Genomic DNA, 27,759 nt, shown 5'->3' with positions numbered 1-27,759 from the left:
GTCAGAGAGCCCGGGCCAGCGAGGGAAGACAGTGTCATCCAGCGCTCTACTCTGCTCTGCTCTGTGAGGACAGTCAGCCATGCACGGGGACATGGATGCTTCCTGCCTGGGCTCCAAATCAGAGACAATTTGTGTGTCACCAAGCTCTTTAAGAAAGCAGAACAGAAACAGCAGCATTTGTATTTTACAATAAAGGATAAAAACATAACATGTCAAAAACGGTGTCTTTTTAAATAACATTTTATTTCTCATTGTCAAGGATTAACTTCTGAGCCTACTAAAAGAGTATGATTATAGCGAATAAAAAAATATAGATGATAGAATTAAAATATTAGGTTATACAAAGTTAGTTTAAAAAAAAAATCATTGTCCACCAACATTTTCAGGACTTTGTAGCTCTGAAAAAAATATTAATTTGTGTACGTGTGTTTTACATTTTCAGCAGTTAAAAATTAAGAACACATATTGAGAATCATTTGCAGATGCCTATTGTAATAAACAGAAAGACCAAGAAAATTAAAACAAGTTCTAAGAACCGTCATATATACAAATTTCTGTACAGAATGAGGACAAAAAGAATTTACCCAACTAAAACCATCTCTTGTGGTATACATATCCTTTTTCAAAAAAGAATGAAAATTTATTTTCCTATACTCATTTATTTTTCCATTTGATTCAGTATTCTTAATGGTGTTTCCATTCCATAAATTAGTAACTGTTCAGTAGCTGAGAAATGTCCTACTTTAAATTATACCTGGGGAAATCAGGAACTTCCCTGAAAGGGCTGAACTTAATTGTTTGATGCAGGATGAAGATACACTCAGCCGACACGGAGTCACCACCGGCTGCAGAAGGGGACACAACATCCCGTGAGAGTGAGCTGGGGTTTTGGCCTAGGAGACAATATGAGTTTTTTTACATATCGTCACTCCAGAGCTTCTCAAGGGTGACGTTCCAACTTCTCCTACTCGGCTACACTCAGATCAGTCGAGCTCTTTGCTAATACAAGTCATTTGGCACAAAAAGAAAGGGAGTTTGGGCAAGACTTAGGCTCTCTCCAAGACTGACACACTCAGAGGCCCCAGCTTTGATAAACGCAAAGGCACACCCTGGACCCATAGCCCACCTTGCTCCATGATGCTAAAGGCCGCTCACTCCATGGCTGGAAGTGGCCTCCTTTGACGGGAGAGCAATTGCACTAAATGTTAGACATCGCAGGCCCAATGAGGTAAGCGCCGGACACAGAGGAGACGGAGGGGCAGGAGCCACAGCAGCTCGCTCTTCGCAGAGTCTTGTTGTTTCACTGCACGATCCCGGAGTCCACCGACGTCTGCTTGCGGGTGGTCTTTGGAGGGGGAGGAGGTGGAGTTTTGCTGGGCAGTGGAGGTGGCAGATGCTAGAAAACATGAGCATGAGGAACACGTCACGTTTTTGATGTTTTGACAGGAAAGACACTGTCTCTAGGTGGGATGTGACCTGGCACCCCCGCTGGGCCGGAACTGCCTCTCCACGGGACTCGGGCTCCACCCTGTCTGACTCGGGCTGGCAGGTCTGCTGTGCCCGCGCCTGGGCTGCGGGCAGCCACGGGCCTTTCTGACGTCTCTGAGCACTTTTCACGAAGGCTGCAGAGCCCTGAGAAGCACCACTGCTCTCTGCAGGGCTGTTTCAAACCCAGGTGCTTCTGATCTAGCTACTGATCACACAAGTCCCTGGAGAGGCTCTCCAAGGGTGAGATGAGAAACCGTCCCTTGCTTTCAGAACTGGGAGCAAGGGTCAGCAAACTTTTCCTGGAACGAGCCAGATAGCAAACATTTTCAGCCTCGAGGGCCACACGGCCTCTGTGGCAGGGACCCAGCTCTGCTGTAGCAGCTGGAAAGCTCCCATAGACAGCGTGGGAAGCAACGGGTGTGACCGTGTTCCAAGAAAACTTTATCTACACACACAGGTGAGTGGCTGCATTTGGCCGAGAGGCCAGAGATCGCCTTACAGTCACAAAAAGGAACACGAATTTCCAAAGTAAAGATGATGGAAAACCCCTGCTCAGTGGACCAGCCCGAGTGTGAGTGACTCAGGGAACTGCTGCCCTGTTGCTCTTGGTGGCCTAAGGCCGTCGCAGACACCCGATGTGCGGGAGGTGCTGTGAATAAGGGTCGACCACACAGGGCAATGAGTGAGTGAGAGAGTGAATAAATGGAGTGAAGAAATGAATGGACAGATGAGCAGATCAGGGCAGGTGGGAGCACAACCATAGGTAGAAGGAACCAGAATGAAATCACAGAACATTATCATCTAACGCAAGGGTAGGAGTGGATTTTTGGCAGCCTCTCAGGGAAGGTTCGAATTTAGCTGAGCGTGAGAAAAGAAGTTTTCAAGGGCAGAGCAGTGACGAGCAGTCTCTTGCTCACTGCCCAAACTGCCTCCTGAATCACAGGCAGCTAAATACTAAAGCGACCTAGTGCTTAGCGTGGAGAGGAGAATAAATGTGGAAAAATACAACTGATACAATGATATTATACGAGCACATGACACAAAAGGGGAAGTAAATCAATAGACTTGTAAGTCCTTAAGGTTGGTGAGAACAGTTAGAAGAGGCACCTGTTTTGAGGTCTGGTCAAATTGCTTGTTTGTTTCCAGGTGAGAGCCAGACACACCGTCTGACACGACCTGCTGCTGCCGCAGACGCCCTGTGTCAGCCGTGAGAACGCCAGCGCCAGGTTTATCACCATCAAGCACAGCGACAGCTCAGATGACGGGTGGGAAGAGCCATTTTGAAAGAAATGACAGCTTAACGTGGCAACGACAAAGAGACAGAATCGCCTATAAGCCTGAGGCCAATCAATGAGAGTGACAGAAGGATATCGATCACCCCGTGGCATGATCAGTACCCTAAAACAGCTCTTGGGGCCTGCGCAAAGAGAGGCACCCCAGGAAACGTGGCCGCTTCTGCCTAATTACGACATACTAAGTACAAGCGTGTCACCTGAACACGCTCTCATACTGCAAGTAAATTTAACAAGAAACAAATACAAAAGAGACTTGGGTAATTAATCTGATTGAATTCACACCCCCTTTACAAATTGAGCCAAAGCTAGCGCATGTTAGTACCTTCCTTAATCAACAGCATGTGGCATCAGTAACTTAGAATGATGTGGCCAAGAAATGGAGACAATAGAATGTTACCCTGGAGTTGATTTGTAACAGAGACAGAATTGGTTGTAAGTCCAAGTTCAGAATTTTCAGTCGACTAGTGTGGGGAGACCAGGGATACATTCCTGCTTTTGCAGTAGAATAAAGAGATGAAAATAAAGACGTGATTGATTAAGCCATTAGGAAAACAATACTTCAAACCAACCCAGTGTTCTTGCTGGGCCCTGTGAATCTCCTTTTGTTCTAACATGTAGTTAAAAGTGCTCGGGCGAGGTGAGGCTGGCATGTCTATCGTGCGATGGACCCTTCCAGCCTCCCTGGAAGCTCCTTCATAGGGTAACCCGGTCCCTTTGTGGCATCTCTAGGGAGAGCTCGCCTACTTAGATGGCACTGGGGGCTCAGAAGAGCAATCTGTCCCCTCAATATCAACTATGAAGTCCCACTGCTTTAGTTTTCTTATACAAAAGGAATACTCAAATACACATACTGTACATAAGACCCTCTCTCGCACTTCTCTCACAAGACGATAATTTCTTTGCAGAGCACTCAATGAAAAAGTCTCCATACAAAAAAGAATAAAGAAGAAAAGGCATGTAGAATTTATATTGTTTATTAAGGGGAGAAAATACACCTCGCCGTTACAAAAAACCACAGCCACTGACAGCTCCGTGTCTGCAAGCTTTGCAGGAGTTCTGTGGCCACACAGTTGCTGTCCTGAGGCGGGACGGCAAAAACAGACCCGCCACACAGATATGCACAGAGATATTTTACTCTCCAGACTGCACTCGTTTAATTTTCTAAGGCTGTGGATAATATGGCCTGGGGAGGGTTGAACCTGGAAGCAGATGTTCCTGCCACTGCTGGGTAAGTCACCTGTGAGCCTCCTGCCCCCAACCTGTGCACGCCCTGGCCCTAAAGGACAGACACCCACAGGGGTGAGCAGAGCCTGACAGCAGCCTTGAGGATCAAGAAAGGAATGTGGTGGACCTAGGGAGAATGTTTCTAGAACTGTCAACTGCAATAGAGGCACTGGTTTAAGTGGCTTTTTAAGATTTTTGGCTCATATTTGCATTGGTAGGCAGGGAGCACACTGGGCAGGGTTAATGACTCAAACAGCTTCCACGGGGGACTAGCGTAGGGGACCAGAGCTGAAGAGGCTGGAGCTGTGCTCACGCTCACGGAGGCTGGGACTGCTGGAGGAAGCCAGGCCTGCACCCCCAAACCACAGTGGGGCCCGGACCAAAACAGGGAGAGCTTTCAGGGCTGGGGGCTCACTGTGGGCGCTGAACCTGGCTCCCCTCTGCAGAGTCTCTGAGAGGACCTGCTTGGAGACGGGCTCCCAGGGCCAAGCTGGGGTGAGCCAGGCGCACGCCTCCCAGACAGGGCGACATTGGCCAACTGCTGGAAAGAGTCACACGACCCTCCTGATGGAAAAGCTACTTCTCCAAATCAAACTGTCACTAGAGCTGCACCCCCGGTGGCAGGATCTCCACGGTGATGACAACCGTTTGGGACGTCTCTCTTGTCTTCCTTGTTTGAAGCAGATATTGAGCTGTGCTTTTCCATACAGTTATTGCAATGACATAGAACCACAGACCTCACACACCAGAGACCTTACCGCTTTGAAATCTTTCCTCAAAATCAAATCTGGGCCCACCGTACAACTTTTCTCATGTGCCCACGAGCCCAAAGTAAACCCGCCAATATCCGGGATGAGGGATTCCCACGCCGTGGAGGGAAGTCCCTGAAAACCCGTGACTCAGATTCCCGACTTACCCTCTGGTGTGGAGGAGGCGGTGGGGGCGTGGGGGAGCCCATCAGGTCCTGGTTTTCCATCAGGTTTCCGTAGTCTGCCGTGCTGCCCTTGAGGGGCAGAGGGGGTGGGACATCAGCCACGTCCACTCCGGTCACGCCGTTCAGCTCCAAGCCTGGAAAATTGGGTCTATTTAAAATCAGAGCGACATCCCCGCTGAGCCTGACAGCTCACAGGCTGCTCCACGTCCCCTCTGGGAGAGGCGGGGAAGGAGGGAACGTTTGTGAACAGAGCAGACAAGAGGACGCAGTGGCAGAGAACACGGAGAGGGGGACCCCAACCCAGTGGCAACGTTCTGGAAAGAGAACAGAAAGCATCGAATGACAACTAAAACCAGCACGGGAGGCGAGGCATCAACGCACTGTGAAAACAGCAGTGTCAGCTGCAGCCCTGCTGATCCCTGCCCCCGTGCCTCAGTGGCGTCTAAACAGCTGGGTGCCACAAGGACTGTCCAGGGCTGCCGCTTTCGCTTTCAAAGCCCAGCCGGGGCTCTGTAGTCAGCCCCCGTGGTTGTCACCTGGAGAGCATCACTGAGCAAAGTCTCTCACGGTGGCATCCGACCAGCCACCCAGCTTCAAATCTCTCTCCACAGGAAAAGCCACAGTCGAATGGAATGAAGTTATGAGCAGTGGCGGTCACTGTCACTGTTGCTTTAAATAAGCCAAGGGGAAGTGCGATGGATTTTTAAAGTAAACTGCAAAAGTAGGCGCTTTGAAACGGGGGAATAATCATTAAGGCGGGATATTTTCTCAACCCTTTTTGAGACTCCTAGAAACAATTTGTTTTCTTTAATATTAAAGAAAGAAAAATTGACATTTTTACTGATGAGTCTCTTTTGAAGTTTTCCCCAAGGATCCATCCGATGAAAAAATCCTTCGTTAGGAAAATGCTTCCTAGGAAGAGAGCTGTGCCGGTTACTCAGGACACACTGCCAGGGAACGGAGGGGACAGGCAGGCAGCTGATGGTGTGACTGTCCTCAAGGTCGGAGCCTGTTTTATTGTGGTAAAATAAGCATGACACAAACCTGCCATGTTAACTGTCCTTCAGCGTACAGTTTGGTGGCATTAATTACACGGGCCACATTGTGCCATGTCACCATCTATTTCCAAAACATTTTCATCACCCCAAATCAGAGGTCTGCACCCATTAAGTGATAACTCCCCACCCCTCTCTCCCTCCAGCCGCTGGTGACCTCTATTCTACTTTCTGTCTCTGGGAATTTGCCTATTCTAGATATTTCACATATCTACGATCATATAACATTTGTCCTTCTGTGACTGGTCTATTTCACTCAGCACAATGTTTCTGAGGCTCATCCATGTTGGAACACGTGTCAGAACTTCCTTCTTTTTTATGGCTAAATAATATTCTGTTGCATGGGTATTTCTTAGGATGTGCTTTCTCTTTATCTGTCCATCAGCTGATAGACCTTTGGGTTGCTTCCACCTTTTGGCTCTTGTGAATAACGTTGCTACGAACACTAAGCATCTGTTTGAGTCCTATTTTTAATTCTTTGGGGTATAGCCCTAGGAATGGGATTGCTGGCTCACGTGGTTATTTTGTTTCACTTCTGAGGAACCAACAAACTGTTTACTGCAGCAGTAGTGATGGTGCCTGTTTTAAATATTAAAAAAAAAATTTTTTTTTTAAATATTTTTAGAAAAAGATCATGCAGTCATAGTGTAAGGATGTGAAAATGTACCACCCAGAGACCACATCCCTTCCTGGGCCCAGAAAACTCTTTGCTCACATGATGAGGCTCATCCACTCTTACAGCCACGATGCACCACTTCCTGACGTCCTCCGGAGTCACCACCACTTTCCTTTCAGCAGGCAGGAAATTGGGTGCACAGGACAATCGTTCACTGCCTTCCACGACCCACCCATGGGGCCAGTGCCCTCCTGCCTTGGACTTCTCTCTCCAGCCACAGCTGGGGCAGTGTGCTCTCTGGTTCTACTGCAACCCTCACCCCCAACCACCTTCCTCCTGCCAAGATTTCTCCCCTCTCATGTGTCTGAATTTAGTGGTGAAAAGCTGGTTACCATTCATAGTGGGTTGAATGGCATCCCTCCAAAATTTGGTCCTCTAAGGTCCACCCAGAACCTCAGAATGTGACCTTATTTGGAAATAGGGTCTTTGCAGGTATAATTATTAATAGTTAAGGATCTCCAGATGAGATAATCTTGGATTTACAGTGGGCCCTACATCTAGTGACTGGTGTCCTTATAAGAAGGAGAGGACAGAGAGGAGGAGGCCATGTGAATTTGGAGGCAGAGATTGGAGTGATGTGGCCACACTCACAAGGAATGTCAGGGACTGCTAGCAGCCACCAACAGCTGGGAGAGAGGTGCCCTACAGATTTTCCTTCAAGCCTCCATAAGGAACCAACTTGCCAACACCTTGATTTCAGACTTCCGGCCTCCAGAGCCATGAGAAAATGAATTTCTGTTGTTTTGGGCCACTAGATTTGTGCTAACTTGTTACAGCAGCCCGAGAAACTGGGCAAACCAGTAAAATCAGTTACGCCCCTTAGCCCTTCCAAGCTGCCCGGAAGTGCTGCTTCACTGCACGTTCCTCGCTGGTGGACCCAAGGTCGCCTACGGCTCAGTGCCCAGTGCTACGAAGCAGCGGCCGCCCCAGGTGCCTCTCAAGTCCCTTCCCAACTGAGGGGGTGAGCCTAGGATGGACCCCAAACTTTCTGGCCATCGGGTACCAGAGGACTGATTTGCTGAGGTCCAGATGCTACCGCCTGTCCCGAGGGACACTCCAGGTAAGTCAGGTGCTCACCCAAGCTCCCTCCACCTGCTGCAAGTGGAGGAGTGCTTCTAACTTTAGAGCCTTCGATTAAGGGGAAGTCATGACACAGTATCACGAGTTCAGACGTGGAGCATGCCCCACTTACTGGACTGCAGGCTGAAGTTGAGCTTGGCCCGTGGCGTGACCGGAGGGGGTGTCTGCTGGGAGGACGGTGACACCGAGAAGCGCCTCTCACTTCCGATGACGTTGATCACCTGGCTCTTCGGTCTCTGGGGCCGCAGGGGACTAATCTGTGGGGAGGGGCATAAAGAGCAGTTACGGCTGTTATGGGCTATGTTTGTCTCCCTCAAAATTCATATGTTTTAATCCAGACCCCCAGAACCTCCCAGTGTGACTTTGTCTGTAAATAGGGTCTTTGCCAATGACCAAGCTTAGGCGAGATTACTAGGGTGGGCCCTCATCCAATAGGACTCATGTCCTTACAAATAAGGGAAACTTGGACTCGCACACACAGGAGAACATCGCATGAAGATGAGGGCAGAGGTGACGGTGATGCTTCTACAAGCCAAGAGATGCCAAAGACGCCAGCAGCCACCAGAAGCCAGGAGAGAGGCCTGGGTCAGATTCTCCCTCGCAGCCTTGGAAGAAATCAACATTGCCGACACTTTGACCTTGGACTCGCGGCCTCCGGCTCTGCGAGCAGCGCTGCCCAGCGTGCGGTACTGTGTTACACAGCCCTGCCACGCAGACACAGGGTCTCACAGCACTCTGTCTGCGCAGCCCGGGGTGGACAGCGCATCGCAGGGCTCCTGATGTCAGTGCAAAGGGGCAGAGTGCTGCTGCAAGCTGTTCAGATGCCCAGCGAGAACACGCAGGGCCAGCTCCGCAGGGCCAAGGACGGAACAAATGGTCTGCTCAGCTCCCACAACTCCCCCGGCGTGCCCGTGACATCGTGGCCTTCCTTGGCGGTCCATGAGAGCCTAGGAACGTGCCGGGGGCTTCCTTTATTCCTTTCCTTTGCTGCTTCTCACACCTGTGTCCTTACTGGGTGGCGATTCCTTTTCTCTCCTTTTCACCACATTTTTCCTGCTCCTTTCTGGCTTTTGGAGGCACTTGACTTTTCCCCTCCTAAGCGCTTTCCCCGTTTGTTACATCAGTAAATTTTACTTATATATCTCTTACAACTTGGTCTCAGATCATTAGGCCTTGGGGACTACAAGCAATTACAAAATACTCTGAGGCAGGAGTCGTTAGAAAGGTATTAACTCAGCCGAAAAGGCGGAGTCGAGATTCTCCCCCCAGGAAGGGCAGGCAGGCGGGTGGGCCTGGCGGGTGGGCTGCGGCGGTGTGGGCGAGCGGCAGAGCAGGTGGGTGCTTCGTCTGCCCTAGAAGAGGTCGGCCAAGCCCGGGCCAGGAAGAGGGACCCTGGCCTGGGAGCAAGGTCAGGCCTGCCGGTGGATGAGTGCCCCAGGCCACCAGCGACAGGCCGGCTTCCAGAACTGCCTGTGCTGCTCAGTGGGAGCCCAGCGCCCAGGTGCTGCCCAGTATCTGCAGAAACGGAACCGCCGTGGGAGGTTTGCAAGTGCCAGGTTGAAGGCTGGCCTCTGGGGGCAAACGTGCATGGGGCCCAGGAGCAGGGATTCAGGGACAGTTCAGGTGTTCTCTCCTCCTTCCCTGCTGTCCCTGGACGGGCACATTCTGATCCAGAGAGTGAGTCAGAAAGCCCCAGGAGGCCACCCTGGTGAAATGCAAATTGCAGCCTGGAGGCTCTGGCTCAGAGAGGCTCAGTGAAATTGTTGATGATGCAAATCACGTAGGAAGAGGAACCCAGCCCTAAGGGGTGAGGAGAAGAAGGCTTTGCAGAAGCTCTGGCCTGAGGGGAGGCCAGCATGGGGAGGGCAATGGGGGGACGCCAAGGGGTCCAAGGGACCGCCCTGTTCTGCTGTGCATGACTGCTCATGGGCACAAGGAGGCCTGATTAGGAAACTTCAAGTGCCTGTCCTCAGACCTTGCTGGCAACTGGCCCCTGGAGGAGGCAGCCTCTTTGTGGACAGACAGGTGGCTGGGCTGGACCAAGAATAGTACGTCTGCCCCAGTGGGAGGTCAGGATTCCTGGCCTCCTGGTGTTGCAGCCATGGTCATTCTGAGACTGAGTCAGATGCTGACAGTGAGGTCAAGGTTCTGTGCTCTAACCTTGGTGAGTTCCTGTGGGCTTACTGAGGGTGCCAGGGTTAGCTGTGGGGGTGCCATGTGGCACTGCCCCAGGCCCTGTCCTTTGCAGGTGTCCTAACAGGAAAGCTAGGGACAGGGCAGGGACAGAAATTGCACTCTGCTGGCTCAGTGCCTGGCCTGCTATGTCCTTGGGCTTCTTTGCACACAACTCAATCGTGATCAACTCCACCACTTGGCTCGATTTCTCTGAGGCCCTCGGTTTTAACATCTTAACACGGAGCTTGACTACAAATGTATGAAAGACTTGCACAGTGTCTGGCACTTAGTAGATATTCAAAAATGCTTCTTTTAATTCTCCCACCCAGTTACAATGTTTTGGGACTTGAGAAATCTACTTAGGGCTTGAGAGAGGATCTCAGGCCACCCGGAGGAGTTGCTGGCATTCCAACTTTGCAGAACAGTGAGCAGAGAACGCTGGGCAGTTCATCAGCAACCCCTTAATCCCATTATCAGAGGCAGAGCGCTGGGGCGCTTCACACCTGCCTCTGGCCAGTGCCTCCCTGGGCCCCGACGCCCTCTGCCCATCTCGTGCCACACTGAGCCCCCCCGCTTAGCTGCAGGCCACATACGTGTCCACAGGCCTCAGAGCAGGGCTCGCCTGCCTGAAGGCTGTGTCATGGCTGTGGCATCTGCCTTCTACCTCCAGACAGCCAAGCAACACGTGACTGCTGTCTGAGTGGCGCACAGTCAGATGAAACGTGCCCTCTGGTGCTTAAGCTATAAACAAGCAGTGGAGTATGTCTTGTTAAAAGGTGGTCCCATCTGAGCTCTTTGATCAAGCAATGCTTTCATCACAACCCAGACAGAGTCGGCCGGGCCACGGGCTACTGCAAATGCCCACGCATTTCTAGGGGACGGCTGCTCCAAGCCTGACTTCACCTTTGAAGCAGAAAACCTATGAGAACTGCTTTTCTATTTTTGTTTCCAGTCTACAGAGAGCACTTTCTGAATCCAGTGCACCCCAGAGGCAGTCTGGGCCTCATTTCTGTACTCAGACTCCAAATGCCACCGAGCCCTTCTGGGAGGATCCGCCCCCAGGCCCTGCCCTGGGACAGGAGCCTGCTCCGTGGCTTTCACCGCCCCCACACGCCCAGGACTGTGGGATGAACAGACTCACTGGGATTTTTAATGTCAACTCACCAGCACGTGTCATGTTAAGTCCCCGTAAGTCCTTCTGAAACATGGTCAGGCTATTTAAATGCAGAGCAGAAGAGGAAGGGACAATAACATGAAACTGAGCCCTGCTGGTGGAGCCCAGTGGGAAGGGACATTTGTGTCCTCTCTGAGCAGATCATAACACTTGGGCAGTAACTGTGGCTTAGAGATTTCCAGCCAGGAAGGGGCGAGGGAAAGGCATTAGCTAACAAAGAGCATTGTTTCCTGACAACAGAAGCATTCTGACATTGTCAACAAGTACAACAGAGCTGCACAGAGCCTAGAAACCTGTGGGCCCTGCTGGCGACCTCCCCGACCTGAGCTCCTTCGGGATGGAGGACGGACGGACGCTAAGACCAGCCTCCCCCAGACTCTGTGTCTCTCATGGCCTGAGTGAGTCAGGTTACTCGTGGCTAGGGGTGAGGAGGATCCCAGGTTTTAAGGTTATTGCCTTGCAGCAAATTCCATACAACCCAATGGACAGCCCTGCTGGCTCCAGCAGGAGCACAGGCAGGTCCCAGGAGCTCCTGCAGTGAGCGGGGATGGCCCGTTGCGTTACCGTCTCGGAAAGGATCACAGCCTCAGACTGCTGCAGGGAAACGTCGGTGGGTTTAAATTCCTTATCAAATATCTCTTGATGTTTGCTGTTCCTTTTTTCCTTCTTCTTGTCCTTCTTCTCCTTATCCAGGTCATCCTTGTCCAGCTTGTCCTGGGACCTGGAGTGCATTTTCTTTGGCAGGAGAGGCTCCAGGGCAAACCTAAAGGAAATGTTTCTTTAAATCAGTGTTGTCTTGAGGGGGAGCAATTGCTTTCCACCCTGCAGATACCTGTGAAGTCACTCGCAACAACTCTAAGTGCTGACTGGGACCGGCAGCCTTTTATAAGGACGACGGAAATGATTTAAAAGGGAGGCCGAGGGCGACTTCAGATACATAGTAACCAACTGCCAGGACCGTGTTTCCCTCCCAATAAAAACAAACTGGAAAATTATAGAACACTTACAGGCCAAGAGGATAGATTTGAAGTCTGACGGGATACTGGATGATGACATTAAGGAATTTTCGTTGATTTACGACAGTAGGATGGTATTTTGGGTATATTTCAAAAGGCAAACCCTCGCCTTTTAGAGATTTATAATGAAATATTCATAGACGCAATGGGGGAAAATAGGCAGGTGCCAATGCAAAGAAATTTCTGGTACCTTAATTCCACCAAGTTTCTACGATTACAGATTTATGCGTTGCTTCCATGTGAAAGCCCTTTGGATGGCCCAGCCGGAGGCCAGCTGACTCCGGCTCACAGGGACTTAGTGACGCCCTCAGGTTTTCAGCTGAAAAATGAGCTAGAGACAGAGGACCTCAGTCCAAGCTCTGCCACTTGCTGGTGACCCTTGACATCCTCCTAACCTCTGGGAACTTGATGTTCTCATTTACAAAAGGGAACGAGAACACCAGCACCCTTCTGCCTATGGACAGCAAACAGTTGCTGTAAAAACATGTTGATGATCAGACCACTGAGTAAATGGATCTGGGGCTAGTCTCAATGGCATGTGTCAAAGGTTAGGGGCACACGTGTGTGCACACACATTCACACACATTGCATTTTGCCATTGCAACACAAGCTTGGCATGTCCATCCTGTTTCTAGTAACAGGAGGGGGAAGAATGGATCCAATTCTAAGATTGGACTTTTATCCCCTGCAGCTCCTGCTATAAGAAAGGAGTCAGCAAAGAGGCCAGCATGGATGAAGTATGGACACGCTTGAAAAACCTTACAGTGAAACTCATGTGTAAGGTATGTTGCTGTTAGGATCTTATATTTTCGGAGCCTGCCCTTTGGAGCTCCCAGCCTTTGAAGCAACTTCCAAGCCTGACGTCCTTGACCACCTAGAGAATAAATTGGCTTCTTTGAGGGGAGAATGATTTCAAGAGAAGAGAATTTAGAAAGCCAGTCACATTTGCATCCTAGCTGTGGTTTCTCTTAAACTTATTTCTGAATGGGAAATTTGGAACAAAACCACTGTGCTGATTAAGAAGGCCACGGCAGCAACCTTGCTCCCCAACGTGGGACATGTAACATGGTCCATGCTGAGATGGACCAGGAAGGACGGAACATTGACAAAACTGCACTTAAAATCCTCTGCAGATCCAGACTGCCAAGAGCAAGAATCACACCTCCTACTTCTTGTTTCTCCCTGTCTAATACGGCTGTGGAGAAGGATCTGTCATTAACGTATGTGTGCTATTGAAACAGCAATCGTATTGGATCTAAGCGTTGATTATCAACAGCTGTTAATGTCACCAAAAAAGAGAGAACCAGATACGATGGGCCTCTGAATGGAAGAACATGCAACTACCTACGAAGTCATCTTGTCCCCAGATCAAATCTGAATCTGATCAAACCTCTGCATTCAACTACGAACATGCAGAGACTGTGGAGGGCAGAGACACACAACAGACAACTCTACAGGACAGAGCGGGGAGCACGAGACATCAAGCAACCTAGATTTTTCAACAGATAAATTACAAAGAAAAGAAAAAAAGTGGATTAAAAGAGACGTAAAGAGATAGTATCAACCAAGTACAAGGTGAGGACTTGTAAAAAAAAAATAACATTTATGACATGAGAAATTAACAGTGATATATTTTGATAAAATGAAATTCCTGTTTATGTTTTATGTGTGACATAAACTAGATTACTACAAAGTTTACATAAAGTAACATAGTTATGTTTTTTATAAATGAGGTCAGGTCCTAGAAATTCATATTGAAATATCTGTAGATAAAATGATATGATAATTGAGTTTTGCTGGAAAATATGCGGGGAGGAGAGGGTGGGATTCAGACTGAAAGAAGATTTGCTAAAAGTTTATAATGGCTGAGGCTGGCTGATGGGACGTGGCGGCTCATTATACTGTCCACTTTGTATATGTCTGAAATTTTTCTATACTAAGAAGTTTAAAAAATTAAAAATAATTGCTATAACATACCAGCACTGACTTAGATCATTAAGGCATTTTGAAACACCTGAATTTTTCCACCTGGATATACATTAACCAACAAATCAACATCCATTAGGTGTTAAATATTGTATCTATTATATTATAAGCAACAGCCAAAAATCATCATGATTTTATCCTACGTTTTGCAGAACTTGAGATAATTAATGTAGGCCAAAAAAGGATGAGGAGACATCTTCCAGCTCAGGGAGAAGACCTACACTGTGAAACCCTGATGAGTATACAAAGAAGCCAGAGAAAGACAGGACGAGTTTTAAGTTTTTCACATTACGAGAAGCAACTGCCTGCAGGATGAACTTTATTTTTCATTGCAACCTGTGCCATTTGAGACCAAAGCCTCATTTTCTCCACATTAGTTAGATAGCGAAGGGTGGTAACCCCAAGAATGAACGAAAATCAGGACTCTAATAAAGATGCCTTCTAGTTAAAGGTTAAACAAATGCCTTGTGGGAAGAAGCTGTCTGCCCAAGCTCACGTATTCACGTGTGCAATACACCACTCTTCCATCGAAAACCTCTCCATCAATTTCTACCCTAACCCCTATGTTCTTGGAAACATAAAAACCTTTTCATAAGTAGCCTGGGGATTTTCTTGGGGAGAAGTTGAATTAAATTTCTTTAGCAATTTTGCTTTAAAGTGACAAGCACACATGATTTAAGTACCTCTAAATTGAGAATTTCCATATGGACTTGGCCTTATAAGTACCAGACACTGATAAAAATTGCTGTTGAGAAAAAAAAAATTGTGGGTATAGTTTGCAATTCTCCACTGGGCACATCAGTTGTTGGCAACAAAGGGCATTTAGAGCTGAGCTGTCCCTTGGGGCTCTCTGGAAGTTTGTGTCTGCATGTTGACGGGGCCAGGAGCCCGCGGGTTTGGTAGGGTGATGGATTGCAAACCAGATGGGATTGGACAAACACACAACAGTGCAAACGCGGCAGTAAAACAATTAGAAGTTCTCTCTGATGTTTACATTGCATGCAACATTTTTTCTTTTCGTATAATAAGAACAAACTTTCTATGCCTGCCACTCAGAAACACACACACAAAAATCAATATTGCGGTTCTCTTTGCAATAATCTGAGCTAATGCAAGAGCCACAGTGAATGCTCAATGGATGTTAGTTAACTAGTCTAACTAGTAGGTTCTTGTTTCCCTCTTAGCTGTTTTGGACTATCAAGTACTCTAGAGGAAAAATGGTCCTCCGAAGTGGTCTTGTAGAAAGAAGGTGGGCTGTGGGAACTCAGAATAGTCAAAGTCATAGAGACGGAAAGTAGAATGGTGGCTGCTGGGGAGAGGGATGGGGAGCTAGTGTCTAATGGGTACAGAGTTACAGTTTGACAACATAAAGTGTTCTGGAGATGGACGGTGGTGACGGTTGTACGGCCATGTGAATGTACTTAATGCCACTGAATTGCACACTTAAAAACGGTTGAGATGGTAAATTTTAAGTGTACTTCACTACAATAAAAAAATTGAGATAAGAAAGGATAATATGTCCCATATTTTCCATAGAAAATAGAAAGGGTGGGACAGATGGTCATTCTCAGAAGTATTCAGCTTAAATGGCATTTCCCTTTAAAAGGTAATAAAACTTAGCAGAAACAAAACTAAACAAATAAAAAGTTTTGCTTTCAAGAAAAAACAAAAAAGAAGAAGGAAGAAAAAGAGGAAGGTGGCCAGGCCAGCTGTCACGTAAGCCCGTGTGACAGCTGGCTGGGCGGGTGGTGCTGTGGGGGACAGCGAAGGCTGTGTCGTGCCCAGACCGCGCTGGCCCTGCCCTAGCTCGACACCCGGAGGTGACCACGAGATGAAAGGTCCAAAGTGCACGGCCAGGAGGGAATGCACCTGCTGCTCCTAAGCCACGCTGGAGGACTGGGCACTCACTGGAGGTTTTAAATTTGAAGGAAGCCTTGCCCAAAGTGGCACCCAAAGTAAGGACTTCTTTCTCAGCAACTCACAAGGCCCTGAGAGTAATATTGGGTGCTATGCTCAGAGAGTCTTGGAGGGTCTCAGTTTCAAAGATAATCTTGATTTTTGAAAATCCTCAGTTGTGATAAAACAAACCCGGGGCTCCTCATAGGATCCCCCCCCCCCCCCCCCGCCCCGCCAGCCCTCTCTGCCCCTGAGCCGCTGCCGCTGAGTCCGACTCACCCATCGGAGCCCGGCCTGGAGGGGGTGCTGTCAGACGAGAGGGAAGAGACAGACGCCACGGACAGAGGCCGGGAGGAGGAAGGCATCGTGAAGGACCGCACCATGGACCGGGGGCGGCTGCCTCTCCTGTCATCCAGACTCGAGGGCTGAGAGAGAAACAGAGAGAGAGAGTCGTTTGATGCCTGTGCCTGGCACGGGCAGACTCCTGTGAGGAGGTGGAATCTAGACCACGATTGTCCACACTTTTATAAGCAGTACAAGTTCTTGTTTTAAGCAGAAGACAAAAACAATGATTTTGTGGTTTTTTGAAACCTGACTTGGCATAGTGAAAAATATCAGAAGGAACCTTCTTAGCCTTTTAATTTTCAGTGCATTTTTCTTTACCAAGACCACAATGCATCAACCCATTCCAAAGTCATAGTACAATATACTGACCAGAAAATGTAATATACAGAGTAACATCTAGAAAGTGGTTAAGGAATTTGTAAGATCTTTAGATGGACTTTGTACATCTCTGCAGGTTGACACACTATGCAAATAACCAAGATGCAGGGATGGGCAAGGATGGAACTTCTCTAGGCTGAAACGAGATGCTCCTGCTGCCACGAGAACGGTGACTCCCCGCTGTGAGTGACTGCTGGGACTGGACGAAGCCACACCGGAGTTGCCAAAGCGCCTCCCACTTGCTAAGCATGGACTAGTGACGCATCCTGGAGAACAACGATCTCTGGATGGACTTTTCCATCCCCTCCTTGACATATTACCAGAACAAGTGTCACTGAAATGTAGCATGTGTCAACATCTAATTGGCTAGAAAATTCTCATGTACCTGCACCCCGAGCCAGATGCTGGCACATCTGGACCACAGCTGCTGCACAAGCACTTTCCTTTAACCTGAGGATGTGGGAACCACGTTCCTGTAGGACACGTCCTCTGTGCGTGGCTTCAACTCCCCAGCCCACCCCAGGCTACCCCGCCCAAGCTGGCATCTCATTCATTCAGCCAATCAACTACATACGGCCCCGCGCTAGACCACAGCTCCAGACCCTGAGGGCAAGACGCAGTCGATTATCGATTACATAATGCCATTTCCACATCTGAAAAGTGGGCCTATTTCCTAAATATCTGATCCCAAATAAAATACTATTTGATTTGTACACTATCTCTTTAACAGTAAAAACTTCAGTATTGCAAAAAGAGCAAGCAGTTGGCAAACTTTTTCTGTAAAAAACCAGATAATAAGTATTTTAAGCTTGCAGGCCACATGGTCTCTGTTGAAACTACTCCGTTCTGCTATGGGAGCACAAAAGCAGCCATGGACAGTGCAGCAACAAAGGAGCATGGCTGCATGCCAATGACACTTGATTCACAAAAGCAGGCGGTGGGCCACAGTTTGCTGACCACTGGTTCAAAGCAACAGCTGGAAGCTGCCAGCACAGAGGGTCTGGTCAGTCTTGGACTTGCACCAGTGGTGGTGCCACTGGATAGCTCCACGGAGGCATCCACTGCAATCAATCAGCCTTTCCGAGGAAACGAAAAGGGAAATGGTTAACTTGTAGATATGCCCAATTGTGAAAACATTTCCTATACACAATGTAGACACTCAGTCTATGAATACACTGTCCTCAGCTGTTCTGAAACACAATCAGAGGCCACCCAAGGCCTCACTCTCTGAAGCGTTTCTCCCACACAGATTCTCCGCGGGACTCTGGGACCCCATTTGTGAGCTCGCTGCCCCTGAGGATCCCGAGGAGGAGCTCACTCCTCTCGGCCCACCATCCCCAGCACCACCCAGCCCTCAGCATCACACCTTCAATCCAGCATCTGCGGCCTCTTCGCATTTTGAATGAGCCCTGCAGGCAGCCTCTGTCTTCCCAAACCCGCTCCATCCCTGGCCATTTCTCCCATGGCAGCTTCTGAAAACAGGCTCAGGGGTTGGGGATGAGCTTGGCGGAGGCAGGTGATCACCCTCCTGAACACCCGTCTACACAAGCCGTCTCTGCTACCTACCCAGGTGGGGGCTCCCCTCCTGCTTGTCTCCTGGAATTGCCCTGGGCTTGACTTCAACACAATCCTTTCTGGCTACAGGCAGAAGGAAGAAGGGAAGAGAGCCAGCAACCTGATACTCAGGCGATTTCTGCAGCTTGGGGGATGCAGCCTTTATATCCCACCACCTGCTCGGCAGGTGGAAAGCAGCATCCGTGGAAAAGAAGCTGAGCACACGGCTGAGAAGAGACTTGACCTGCGACATCTGGGTGGGTCCCGGGCACCATAAGCCCCATTCCTAAGAGCATTTGGCTTGTCACTTTCCGTGTCTCTGTGATGAAATGAACTTCACAGCAGCCACGAGGACCTGAGGAGACACCAGCCAGGACGACCTCACTCAAGCTCTTGGGAAGGCCCAGAAAGCAGCCCGGTGCCTCTGAGCACCTACCACCAAGGGCAGTGATGTCCCTTGGAAGGCCACCTGGAGTCTTGGTCGCCATGTGAGTATGGACTGCCATGAACACAGGAAGGATGATGGCAGGAGGAGGGCTCTGCCAAGGAGGGACAGAAGCCACCATCGGGTCCCACATTTGCAGGGCACCCACTGGGTTATAGCCGTGGGCTCTACTGGGTTGTTCTCCTCACAGTTCCTTCTTGGTTGAACAAAGCCTCTAAAAATCCAGAACTCAGGGCTTTTATTTTTTCATCTGACGCAACTGGAATCTCACCCAGTACTGACAGGTGCAGCTCCAGGGCCAGATGCCGTGAGTGAACTGATGTCTCCTTGTCCCAGCAGCAGGGCCGGGGATTAGGAGTTGAAGGTGTTAGAACCAGGCTAGAGTTTTGGCTGTGACACCGACGGTGTGACCTAGGGTAAATCTGGAGCCGGCCCCAGTTCCCAATCAACACCCCTCCTAGCAGCCTCTGAGGAAACCCGGGTTCCCACGGATCCCAGTGAGAAAACCAATGGGACAGGTCCCACTGGCAGCTGTGGAGGGCGGTCGAGGGAGGAGGGATCCAGGGAGCCGGGCCAGGGGCCAGCTGTGAAGGAAAAGGGGGTGGAGTGAACCTCGGTGCTGCCAGGTAAGACCGAGGCTAGAACTCTGCCAGGGATGAAGGCTGATTCCTGGGTTTCCTGTCTGGGGGACCAGCAAGTGTTGTGACAGGAGCTGGGAAAGGGAGAGGAGGGCAGTGGCCTGTTGGGCTGAGGAGCCGGGGGCCACCCAGGAGGAGCTCGCAGGAGGCGGGTGAAGAGATGTGGCTACAGCGCAGCACCCGGCTGCCCCTGGCGGTTAAAGCGATGCCATGGACGGGATTGAGGGTGGGCAGGACCAGGCCAGGCCCCCTGCTCCTCACCAGACGTGCAGGAAGAGGTAGATGAAGATCGCTTGAGAAATGTAAACATCTGCACAAGCTCAAAGGCAAACACAAGCACCTCCTGTGTGCTACGGGCCAGCGAAGGCGTGGGGTGCTGAGTGCAGCGGGTGCTCGTGGGCTCTTTCCTGGCGTCCCTGGGGCCCACACGCCTTGCTCCTAAGGGTCAGGAGACACTGGGCTGCAGTGCTGCCATCCAGGGACTGTCCCAGGACTGCTGAGGTCAGGCCAGCTCAGAGCAGGCCAGAGGGGCCTGTGTGTTCAGAAGTCACAGGGTGTTCAATTCTTCTGTTTCTAGGGCTTAGGCTGGCTCAGAAAAATTGACAAAATATTTTATGTCCTTTCTATGGGTTTTTTATTTTTAAATCCATCTTTTTTTGAACAGGATGATACTATATTGCTTTTCAAAGTATTCTGAGATGCTTGTGAGTTTCCAAAGTAGTTAAGGCAGGAAAGGTTCATCCCAGACTGCTTTTTATCGCCACATTGCTCAGAGGATGACGGCGTCTGCCTGCCCCTCGTCTGCTCAAAGGAAGCTGACTGCAGAGCCTGGCTTTGGGGTCCCAGGATGCAGGAGGACTCAGGAAGGTGGCCTTGGGGAACAAAGCATCCAAGGGTGGGAAATGCACCCTTAATTCTGTTCCTGGATTGTCCCCCTAGTAAGCCTCCTCACCCCTAGCTGGGGTGCCCTGGCTGGCCCTACAGAGTGGGGCCGGAAGTCTGGTGGAGATGGTGCTGCCTCAGGGTTCGGGGGAAAGCGCATAGCTCCAGCCAAGGACGGCTGCCGGCGCCGCAGCCAGGGGAAGCTTGTCTTTGAGTAGCGAGACACCCCCGCCACCCACACTCCCTGACTTCCCTGCCCCTGTTTTCTCCAACAGCAAGCACACACAGCAATCATGAATCACAGCAGAGAAAGGGATATGAAAGATGTTTGGTGAGTCAAGCAGCTTCCTGTGACTTTGAGATGTGCATTAAATGATTGATAACAGAGGAAGCTTTTCACTTAGTAGGAAAACTTGAAGATTTCGTAAGTGTTTATTTCTTAGAAATAATTAAAACTGGCATCGAACTTTGCAAGAGGTGCACAGTGACACACCCTGAAACGCTTCTTGCCACTTGACTCTGACTGTAACGAGTTGGGAGCTCTGACGCCATCAAGCACTGCTCAGGGATCGTGACTTGCACAAAGGACAGTGCCCGGATTCCCAGGCCAGCTCACCTGCGGCAGCTCCTGCTGAGCTGTCAGTCCCCCATTCCCACCTGCTGAGCTTCCAGACCCAGGCCCAGCAGTTGCGCTTTGTCAGGTCCTGGGCTTGGAGGCCCAGAGGCTCAGTCTTGCCCGGCAGCTGTGGGGAGTCTGGGAGAGCAGGAAGTGGAATCGCGGCCCAGTTAACACCTCTCAGGGAGAGTCCTGGTCTCCTATCACATGGGCAAGAGGAGGACAAGCTCGTGATGTGAAATACAGAGTGGGGGCTGGAAGCACAGATAAGACTGATGGGGCTCGGACCCCGGGCCGGCCACTTGCTAGTGGGTGACCTTGGGGTCATTAACCTTCCTGTGTCCCTGTGTCCTTACCTGTAAAATGGGATTGACCACGGGGCCTGCTTCCCAGAGTGTGAGGTGGATTAAGCAAATGAACATTTGTAAAACACAGCAAAGGTCCCTGGCACCGGGTAAGCACTAAATTAGCGTTTGCTAAACAAGATGAATGTGTGACGGAAAAGTGAGTTCAACAGCGAGGGCAGCTGAGAACTTGGCAGAAAATGAAACCAAAATGGCGCACCTCACTCAACACCCGGCCTTTAGGAAGTAAGCACCCATAAGAAGCGGAGTGCCTCCCCCAGCACACCTTCCTTAGGCAGGACTGCTGAAGATGTGCACAGACCAGTCAACGCCAGCAGGCGTGCAATTCTATCATAAGTAGATGTCATCCCTGAACAATGGGGAAAGGGGCCATTTGCTGTGCCCAACGCCTCCAGGGTCCACTGGCAGTGAGGGTAGGCTGCAGCGAAACCCCCAGAGACCATCAGGATGGAAGCACCACTCTGGATGTCTCGCCAGGGCAGCTCTGACTTGGGGTGTCTGGCCTTGTCCCCCAGAGCTGCTAAGACGTGGCTCCTGAGGACAGTCTCAAGCCTGCTGTCAGACTTCAACTGCACGGCTTTTTGCATGGTTAAAACTCACAGGCTGCTCTTTATCATGCTCCTGATCCCAGCTCCTGCTCAGAAACTTTCCAGAAACTCATTGCAAAAGACCAATTCTGCCCTTCATCATGAGAGGGCCTCCTGCCCCAGCCTGGCGTCCCCAGTCCTTGGAGGCCGGGTGCCTTTCCAACTCCTCCCTGTGGTTTCCCTCCTGCCCAAGGCACGCCCATGTCTGCACCGGCCTCTGGCCATCCAGATTCCTGCCTCCCAGCCTTTGCCGAGGGAGTCCTTACTCCAGGCAGTGTCCTTCTGAACTCCGCTGGCCACATCCAACTTATCCTTCTTGGTCCAGATCAGCTATCACTTTCTCCCATGGGTGAGTCTTTGCTAACAAATTCAAACTCCAGTAATCTATCACTCTCCCCTCACGGCCATGATTCTTAGACTTCAACCTTGCTGGGTCACCTCTGCCACAGACATCACAGGAGCTGAACCCTTTGTGTGTGTTGTACGACTGCAGGTGTGGGCTCCACCAACCAGCTAAGTTGCATGGCCTCTCGAGATTTCTCCGTTGCTCCACAACAGTGAGGACGGACTGTGCTCACACCAGACAAGGGGGCATTTGGTGATCACGCAAATGCATGAACGTTTATTCACCCTGACGCATCCAGTTATTAAAAGGAGGCTGCTGGATTGCTAGCAGATGGACTGACCAAGGGACTGAGCTCTCCTAAATCCTGCTTCCTTAGCACATGTGAGTTCCTGTGCTCTGTGAGCCCCGCACAGCTGGGCAGTGGGATGCACAGACGCCCCCTCTTCTATGACGCCACCCACTCACCACGGTTCGGATGCCATATTGCTTTTCCACTTTTTCCTTCAGCTGTTTGAAGCAGGCTTCCATCCTCTCGTGGAACGGCCTCAGGGCTTCCGTGACTTTTTCTCCATGAATCCTGATCCCTTCCGCCAAAAATGGAATCTGAAAAACATAGAGGTTGCATCCCTTACTTCTTGGATCATGGTCTAGGGAGAGCAACGCACACCGTGGAAGATGCAGCCGTGCAAAAGGCATCTGCGTTGGTTCCACGTCAGACAGGCTGATTAAACTCATCGGCAGGCATACGGCCCCCAAAGACCAAAATGCTTAAACGAAAATCACTTGTGTTCTGAATTGGATGTGTCTGGTGTGGTGCGTCCCACACCACTGCCACTCAATTGCTTTCCCAGAATAGACTCACCTGTGCTTTGCACTTGAGTTTGGGGAGAGCTGCATTTTGAATTTGTTTAGATGTAACTTGTTCTATTAGCAAAGGGTCATGTCAAAGTGCAAACACTTTTTTAGCTAAGAATATTGCCTTTACAGGCGATTGAGAACGCTATTCCAAAACGTAATTACATGTGATCTACAGTCCTGAAGAATTTGGAAAGGAAAACCAAATTTATTCTCCCTTAAAACTAAAAATAATCATTTCTCTGCCGACACTGCTGTCACAAAATATCCATGCCAACACTTCACTTCCGAGCGTGGAGATGTAGCTGACCTTTAAAAGCGTCGTAAGAGAGACATTTTCATTCTCCCAGCTGCAGAGACCCACCAGAGTCGCTGCTGTTGGGGGTGGGTGTAGCAAAGGCTCCCCTTCTGCCCCGGCCCACTTCTCCCCAAAGCTCGGACTGCAAGTTAGACGTTCTTCAACGCAATCAACCTAAGAGGCTTCCTCTTAATAATTTATAATTAAATCAAAATACTGATTAAAAACAGATTTTCCTAATAGGACAGAACACCAATCTAAATGAGCAGATTTATTAGTAAGAAGGATAATAAGTACACAATTGAATTTCATGTGAACAAATTCAAGAAATCTTATCAAGATGAATCAACGCATAAAATGTATTTGGTTGCCATTTATAGCGCGCAGCTGCTGCCTCTCTTGGTACTCCAGGAAAGGAGGGAATCAGCGAGCGCTCCCTGTGTTTACAGCCCCCCCAGCCTGCTCTCAGGCTGCACTGACACCAAAGTTTGTTTTGCTGACATTTGGGCCCAAACCCAAGGCACATGCCAGTGATCCCCTCATGCCCAGTTATTGCCAAAGGACAGTGTGCAGGTGAGATTTGAAAGTAGATGGGACATTTTAATATTCCACAGGAATTACTCATGCAGATGGCAGCTTCCCCGGGGCTGGCCGCAGATTCCTCCGGGCCAACAGTAGGGAAAGCTCACTGTGATCCTGGTGCTTCCTGAGTTCTGCCCTCGGGGATGACAAAGGCGGGCTGGGACAACACCTGGCGGGATGGTAAACATGTTGTGTCTATCTAAGTGTGGGCTGCTGTCTAGATACTAAAAGCATTTTTGATTTAGTATGGGTTAGTTCTCAAATGTGCCAAATGCAATCTAATCATTTCTGCTTTTTGTTGTTGCTGGTGGTGGCAGTAGTGTGATAAAACCCTTAATTAGTCAGATTCTTTACATCAAAGAAGATGCTTGCTGGACGAGGGTTAAAACCATTTGGTTTAGGTCATTGGTCCTGTCTGAGCTGTAATTTGGCAGGTGAAACTTACAAGGTGTGAGAATCCATCATTTTCAACAGTTCCTGACACTGGCTGGAAATACCCTCGTAGGCTAGGATCCAGCCCCCTGTTCTATGTCTATTTGGGGCCGAACTGCAGCTGTGATTCTAAAGGAAAGAAACTAAAAAGACGTCCTGTGTAAACACATTCCAACCTACAAGGTACTTAATATACAAATAGAAGCTACAGACCTACGGCCTGAAATGGTCTTTGGAGACCCTTTAGTTCAGTGGGGTTCCAACCTGGCTGAACATCAAAATTTCTCAGGCAGATTCCTGGACCTGATTTGCTGTAGGTGGATCCCAGGCATCTGCATTCCTACAGTTTCTCAGAGCCCAGAGAGGGCAGAGGACTTTCCCAAAGTCACGCCTTTAGTTCTTCAAGAAGAGCCTGCGGCCTGCTCTAAAACGAGGCCCTCCCGATGGGCGGCATTTGAAGTGTGCTCCTGTCTGTCCCCTGCCCAGATTCGTGCCCTGCAAGCAGCACAGAACATTTGGAAGCCCCGCTCAGAGCTCCAGGAGCACCACCCCTGGCCACGACAGTCACGCTTGTCATCAGCTGGGGATGATGAGTGAGTTTGGTCTTTCATCTTTGTACATTTCAAAAGAGAAATATGTACATATCACAGCAGTTTAATATGAGATTGCATGGATTCATCTCTGGACACTCGGCAGGGATGCTCAACGATGACAGCTGTGTTTGGGAAAGATGGAGCTGCGCCTTTGAGGAAGTGACTCATGACCTGGTGTCAGCTGCAAACCTCGAAGAGGCTCCATGCAGCCTGCACCGGGCTGCAGCCTCCCACCCAGCGAGAGCAGCAGGTCAGCCCATCCTCAATTGCAGAGGCAGCAAGCAGAGCTGAGGAGCTGTCTGGGCCTTATTAACCGGGCTTCACAAACGATTTTAGGCATTGAAGAGGCGCTTACTGTACATCGGTGATGACTCCCAGGAGGAAAACCTCACTCTGTCCTGATAGAGTTTCAGATAAAGAACCCCAAGTGAACTAATAAACAAAAAGAGAACAAAGCATTCTGATAACCCCAGACTTCTTATTTTTAATGAACATAGAACTCAATTACCAACACTAAGATAGGAGTTTTCAAAACATTTGCAAATGAAAGCAAAATCATACATAATGCTTTGAATATGTATTTTTCATCACTTTTTGATTTAATGAAGTTACTAGAAAACTGATTATTTCTTTCAACTTTCCTGTGACCTGCTTTAAAATTCATCCTTTAATATAGTTATTAGGAGTGATGACATAGTGCTGACATAAAGTTGCTCTCCAGGGAACAAATTATTTTCCTCTGTAGGGCTTGAAACTCTTAAAATCCAATTTGCTGTAAAAGCTTACAGGAAAAAAAAAATCAATAGAACTTTTGCAGACCAAACTAGTTTTTGTATAGCAATGGTTTTACAGCCTTCAGAAGAATTTTGAATTTTGTAAGCTTTGGTTTCTACAACATCTAAAATGGAATCATTAAAAATTTTAAACTCACTCCTACTTTTGAGGTAACAGAGGAAGACGGACCACAAAAGGCTTACATTCCATGCAGAGAAACCATCCTTGGCCAACGATGTCCCTTCCAGCCGGATCTGAGGGTTTTTAAATCACAATTTCAAGGCAAACATTTCAAATGCAGACGGATTTATAACAAAGCCTAATTTCTCCTTTTTAAGTATAATTTCAGTTAAATATATTTAAATATCCATTAGAATTACTATTAAAAAAAAAAGCCCAGAAAACAAGTCTTGGTGAGGATGTAAAGAAATCAGAGTCATTCATTATAGACGATGGGAAGGTAAACTGGTGCAGCAATTGTAGAAAAGTTTGGCAGTTCCTCAAAAAATCAAACAGAGAACACCACATGATCCTGCAATTCCAGTTTTGGGTATATGCCCCAGAGTTTTGAAAGCAGGGACTTAGAAAAGATGTTTGTACACATGTGTTCATAGCAGTATTTTTCACACCAACCAAAAGGTGGAAATAATCCAAATGTTCATCAGCAGATAACTGGACAAACAAAATGTGGTCTCTCCCTGCAATGAAATATGATTCAGCCCAGGAAGAAATAAAGGTCTGACATGTGATACAGCACGGACAGGCCCCAAAGACAGGCTCAGTGAAACAGGCAGACACAAAGGACAGACAGGGTATGATTCCACTTACATGAGGTACCGGAGTGTCAGATTCGTGAGACAAAGAGTAGAATGGGGGAGTTATTGTTTCATGAGTGCAAAGTTTCAGGTTTGCAAGATGCAAAAGTTCTGGAGGTGGATGGTGGTGATGGTTGTACAACCATGGGAACGTAATGCCTCTGAACTGTATGCTTAAAAATGGTTAAAATGGCAAATTTTGTTATATTATCACAGTTATACATAATATACATTATGGACATATATAAATATAAATACTTAGAATTATAAAAATGTAGTCGCTCTTGTACATCTGAACACAAATTTGGAGGACTTGTAACTTGGCTGACAACCAAAGGTCAGCTTTGCTCCACCCTAAGAGGTCTCACTGGCCAATGTGCTGATGACGGAGAAGCCGTCAGGATGGGGCCAGAATCAAAATGTCCAGAGATGTCTCCTCAGAGGAACAGCCCCGGCTTGTGCCCGGCCATACAGGATCTCTGAGGCCCAAGTGGGAGCCTGGGACTGCGGCTCAGCCAAGCGGCACGGGCTGCCATGCTCTATTCCCAGCTCTCTCTACTCAGCCTGGCGCCATCTCAGGGACAGCAGCCTCCTCGCCTCCCGCATGAGCAAACGAGGCCTAAAGAAATGAGTTGCCCAGTGTAGCAGCACAAGTGCAGGCCGAGCTCCCAGATCTCCCTGACATGTTCAGGGCTCCAAGAAGCACAGCCATCCACAGGTAACTGACAACCAAACACACGGCACCTTCTGGAGCCACCTACCCTTTTAAAGTAGTGCCCTCTAAGACGACTCAGAAGGCCCCAGGGGCATGAGTTGAAGAACAAAATGATGTGCAGAAGTACAGCTGGGAAAACACAAACGAGGACACATACCACCCGCTGGGGCCCGCAGGGAGCACGAGGAGGGTGCATCGCAGCTCCCGGCCTGCACACTCGCCAAGGACGCGGTGGCCGAGCACCTCCCCTGGTGCAGGCCACAGCCCACAGCATTATGGCTCTGAGCTTGCCCCGGGTTCTGTCCTATCAATTCCACACTGCTGGATTTTCCAGCAGTGGGAGGAAAGAGGCCTTATTCACTTGCAAGAGAGAATTTTCTGGGTGTTCTAATTCATGACTGCAGGCAGTCCGGGAGCTGAGTCGATCACATAGCATGGATGGGTTTACCCAGGGACAATGGTAGTCACGTCCACTCCGACTGCTGTCTGGACACCCCCATGCTGAGAGGGCCCAGGCAGACCTGCGCCAGCCTGGACTGG

At 49.3% G+C, this 27,759-nt stretch overlaps 1 protein-coding gene across 1 annotated transcript in view; it reads right to left on the bottom strand.

Moving 5' to 3' along the window:
• Positions 1-339: 339 nt before the first annotated feature.
• DOCK1 (dedicator of cytokinesis 1) overlaps positions 340-27,759 on the bottom strand; it is a 470,019-nt gene continuing 442,599 nt past the window's right edge. Inside the window, exons 47-52 of the mRNA XM_069460828.1 lie at positions 22,621-22,758; positions 16,279-16,424; positions 11,666-11,864; positions 7,865-8,009; positions 4,924-5,075; positions 340-1,396 (exon numbers count right to left, since the gene is read on the bottom strand). Coding sequence (XP_069316929.1) covers positions 1,301-1,396; positions 4,924-5,075; positions 7,865-8,009; positions 11,666-11,864; positions 16,279-16,424; positions 22,621-22,758 — 876 coding nt within the window. The 3' untranslated portion in view covers positions 340-1,300. The remainder of the gene's footprint in view (positions 1,397-4,923; positions 5,076-7,864; positions 8,010-11,665; positions 11,865-16,278; positions 16,425-22,620; positions 22,759-27,759) is intronic.

The sequence above is a fragment of the Eulemur rufifrons genome, chromosome 28 (assembly GCF_041146395.1).
Source record: "Eulemur rufifrons isolate Redbay chromosome 28, OSU_ERuf_1, whole genome shotgun sequence".
In the NCBI taxonomy this organism is placed as follows: Eukaryota; Metazoa; Chordata; class Mammalia; order Primates; family Lemuridae; genus Eulemur; species Eulemur rufifrons.
Note: the sequence above shows the minus strand (reverse complement) of the source record. Positions and strands in the feature narration are given on the sequence as shown.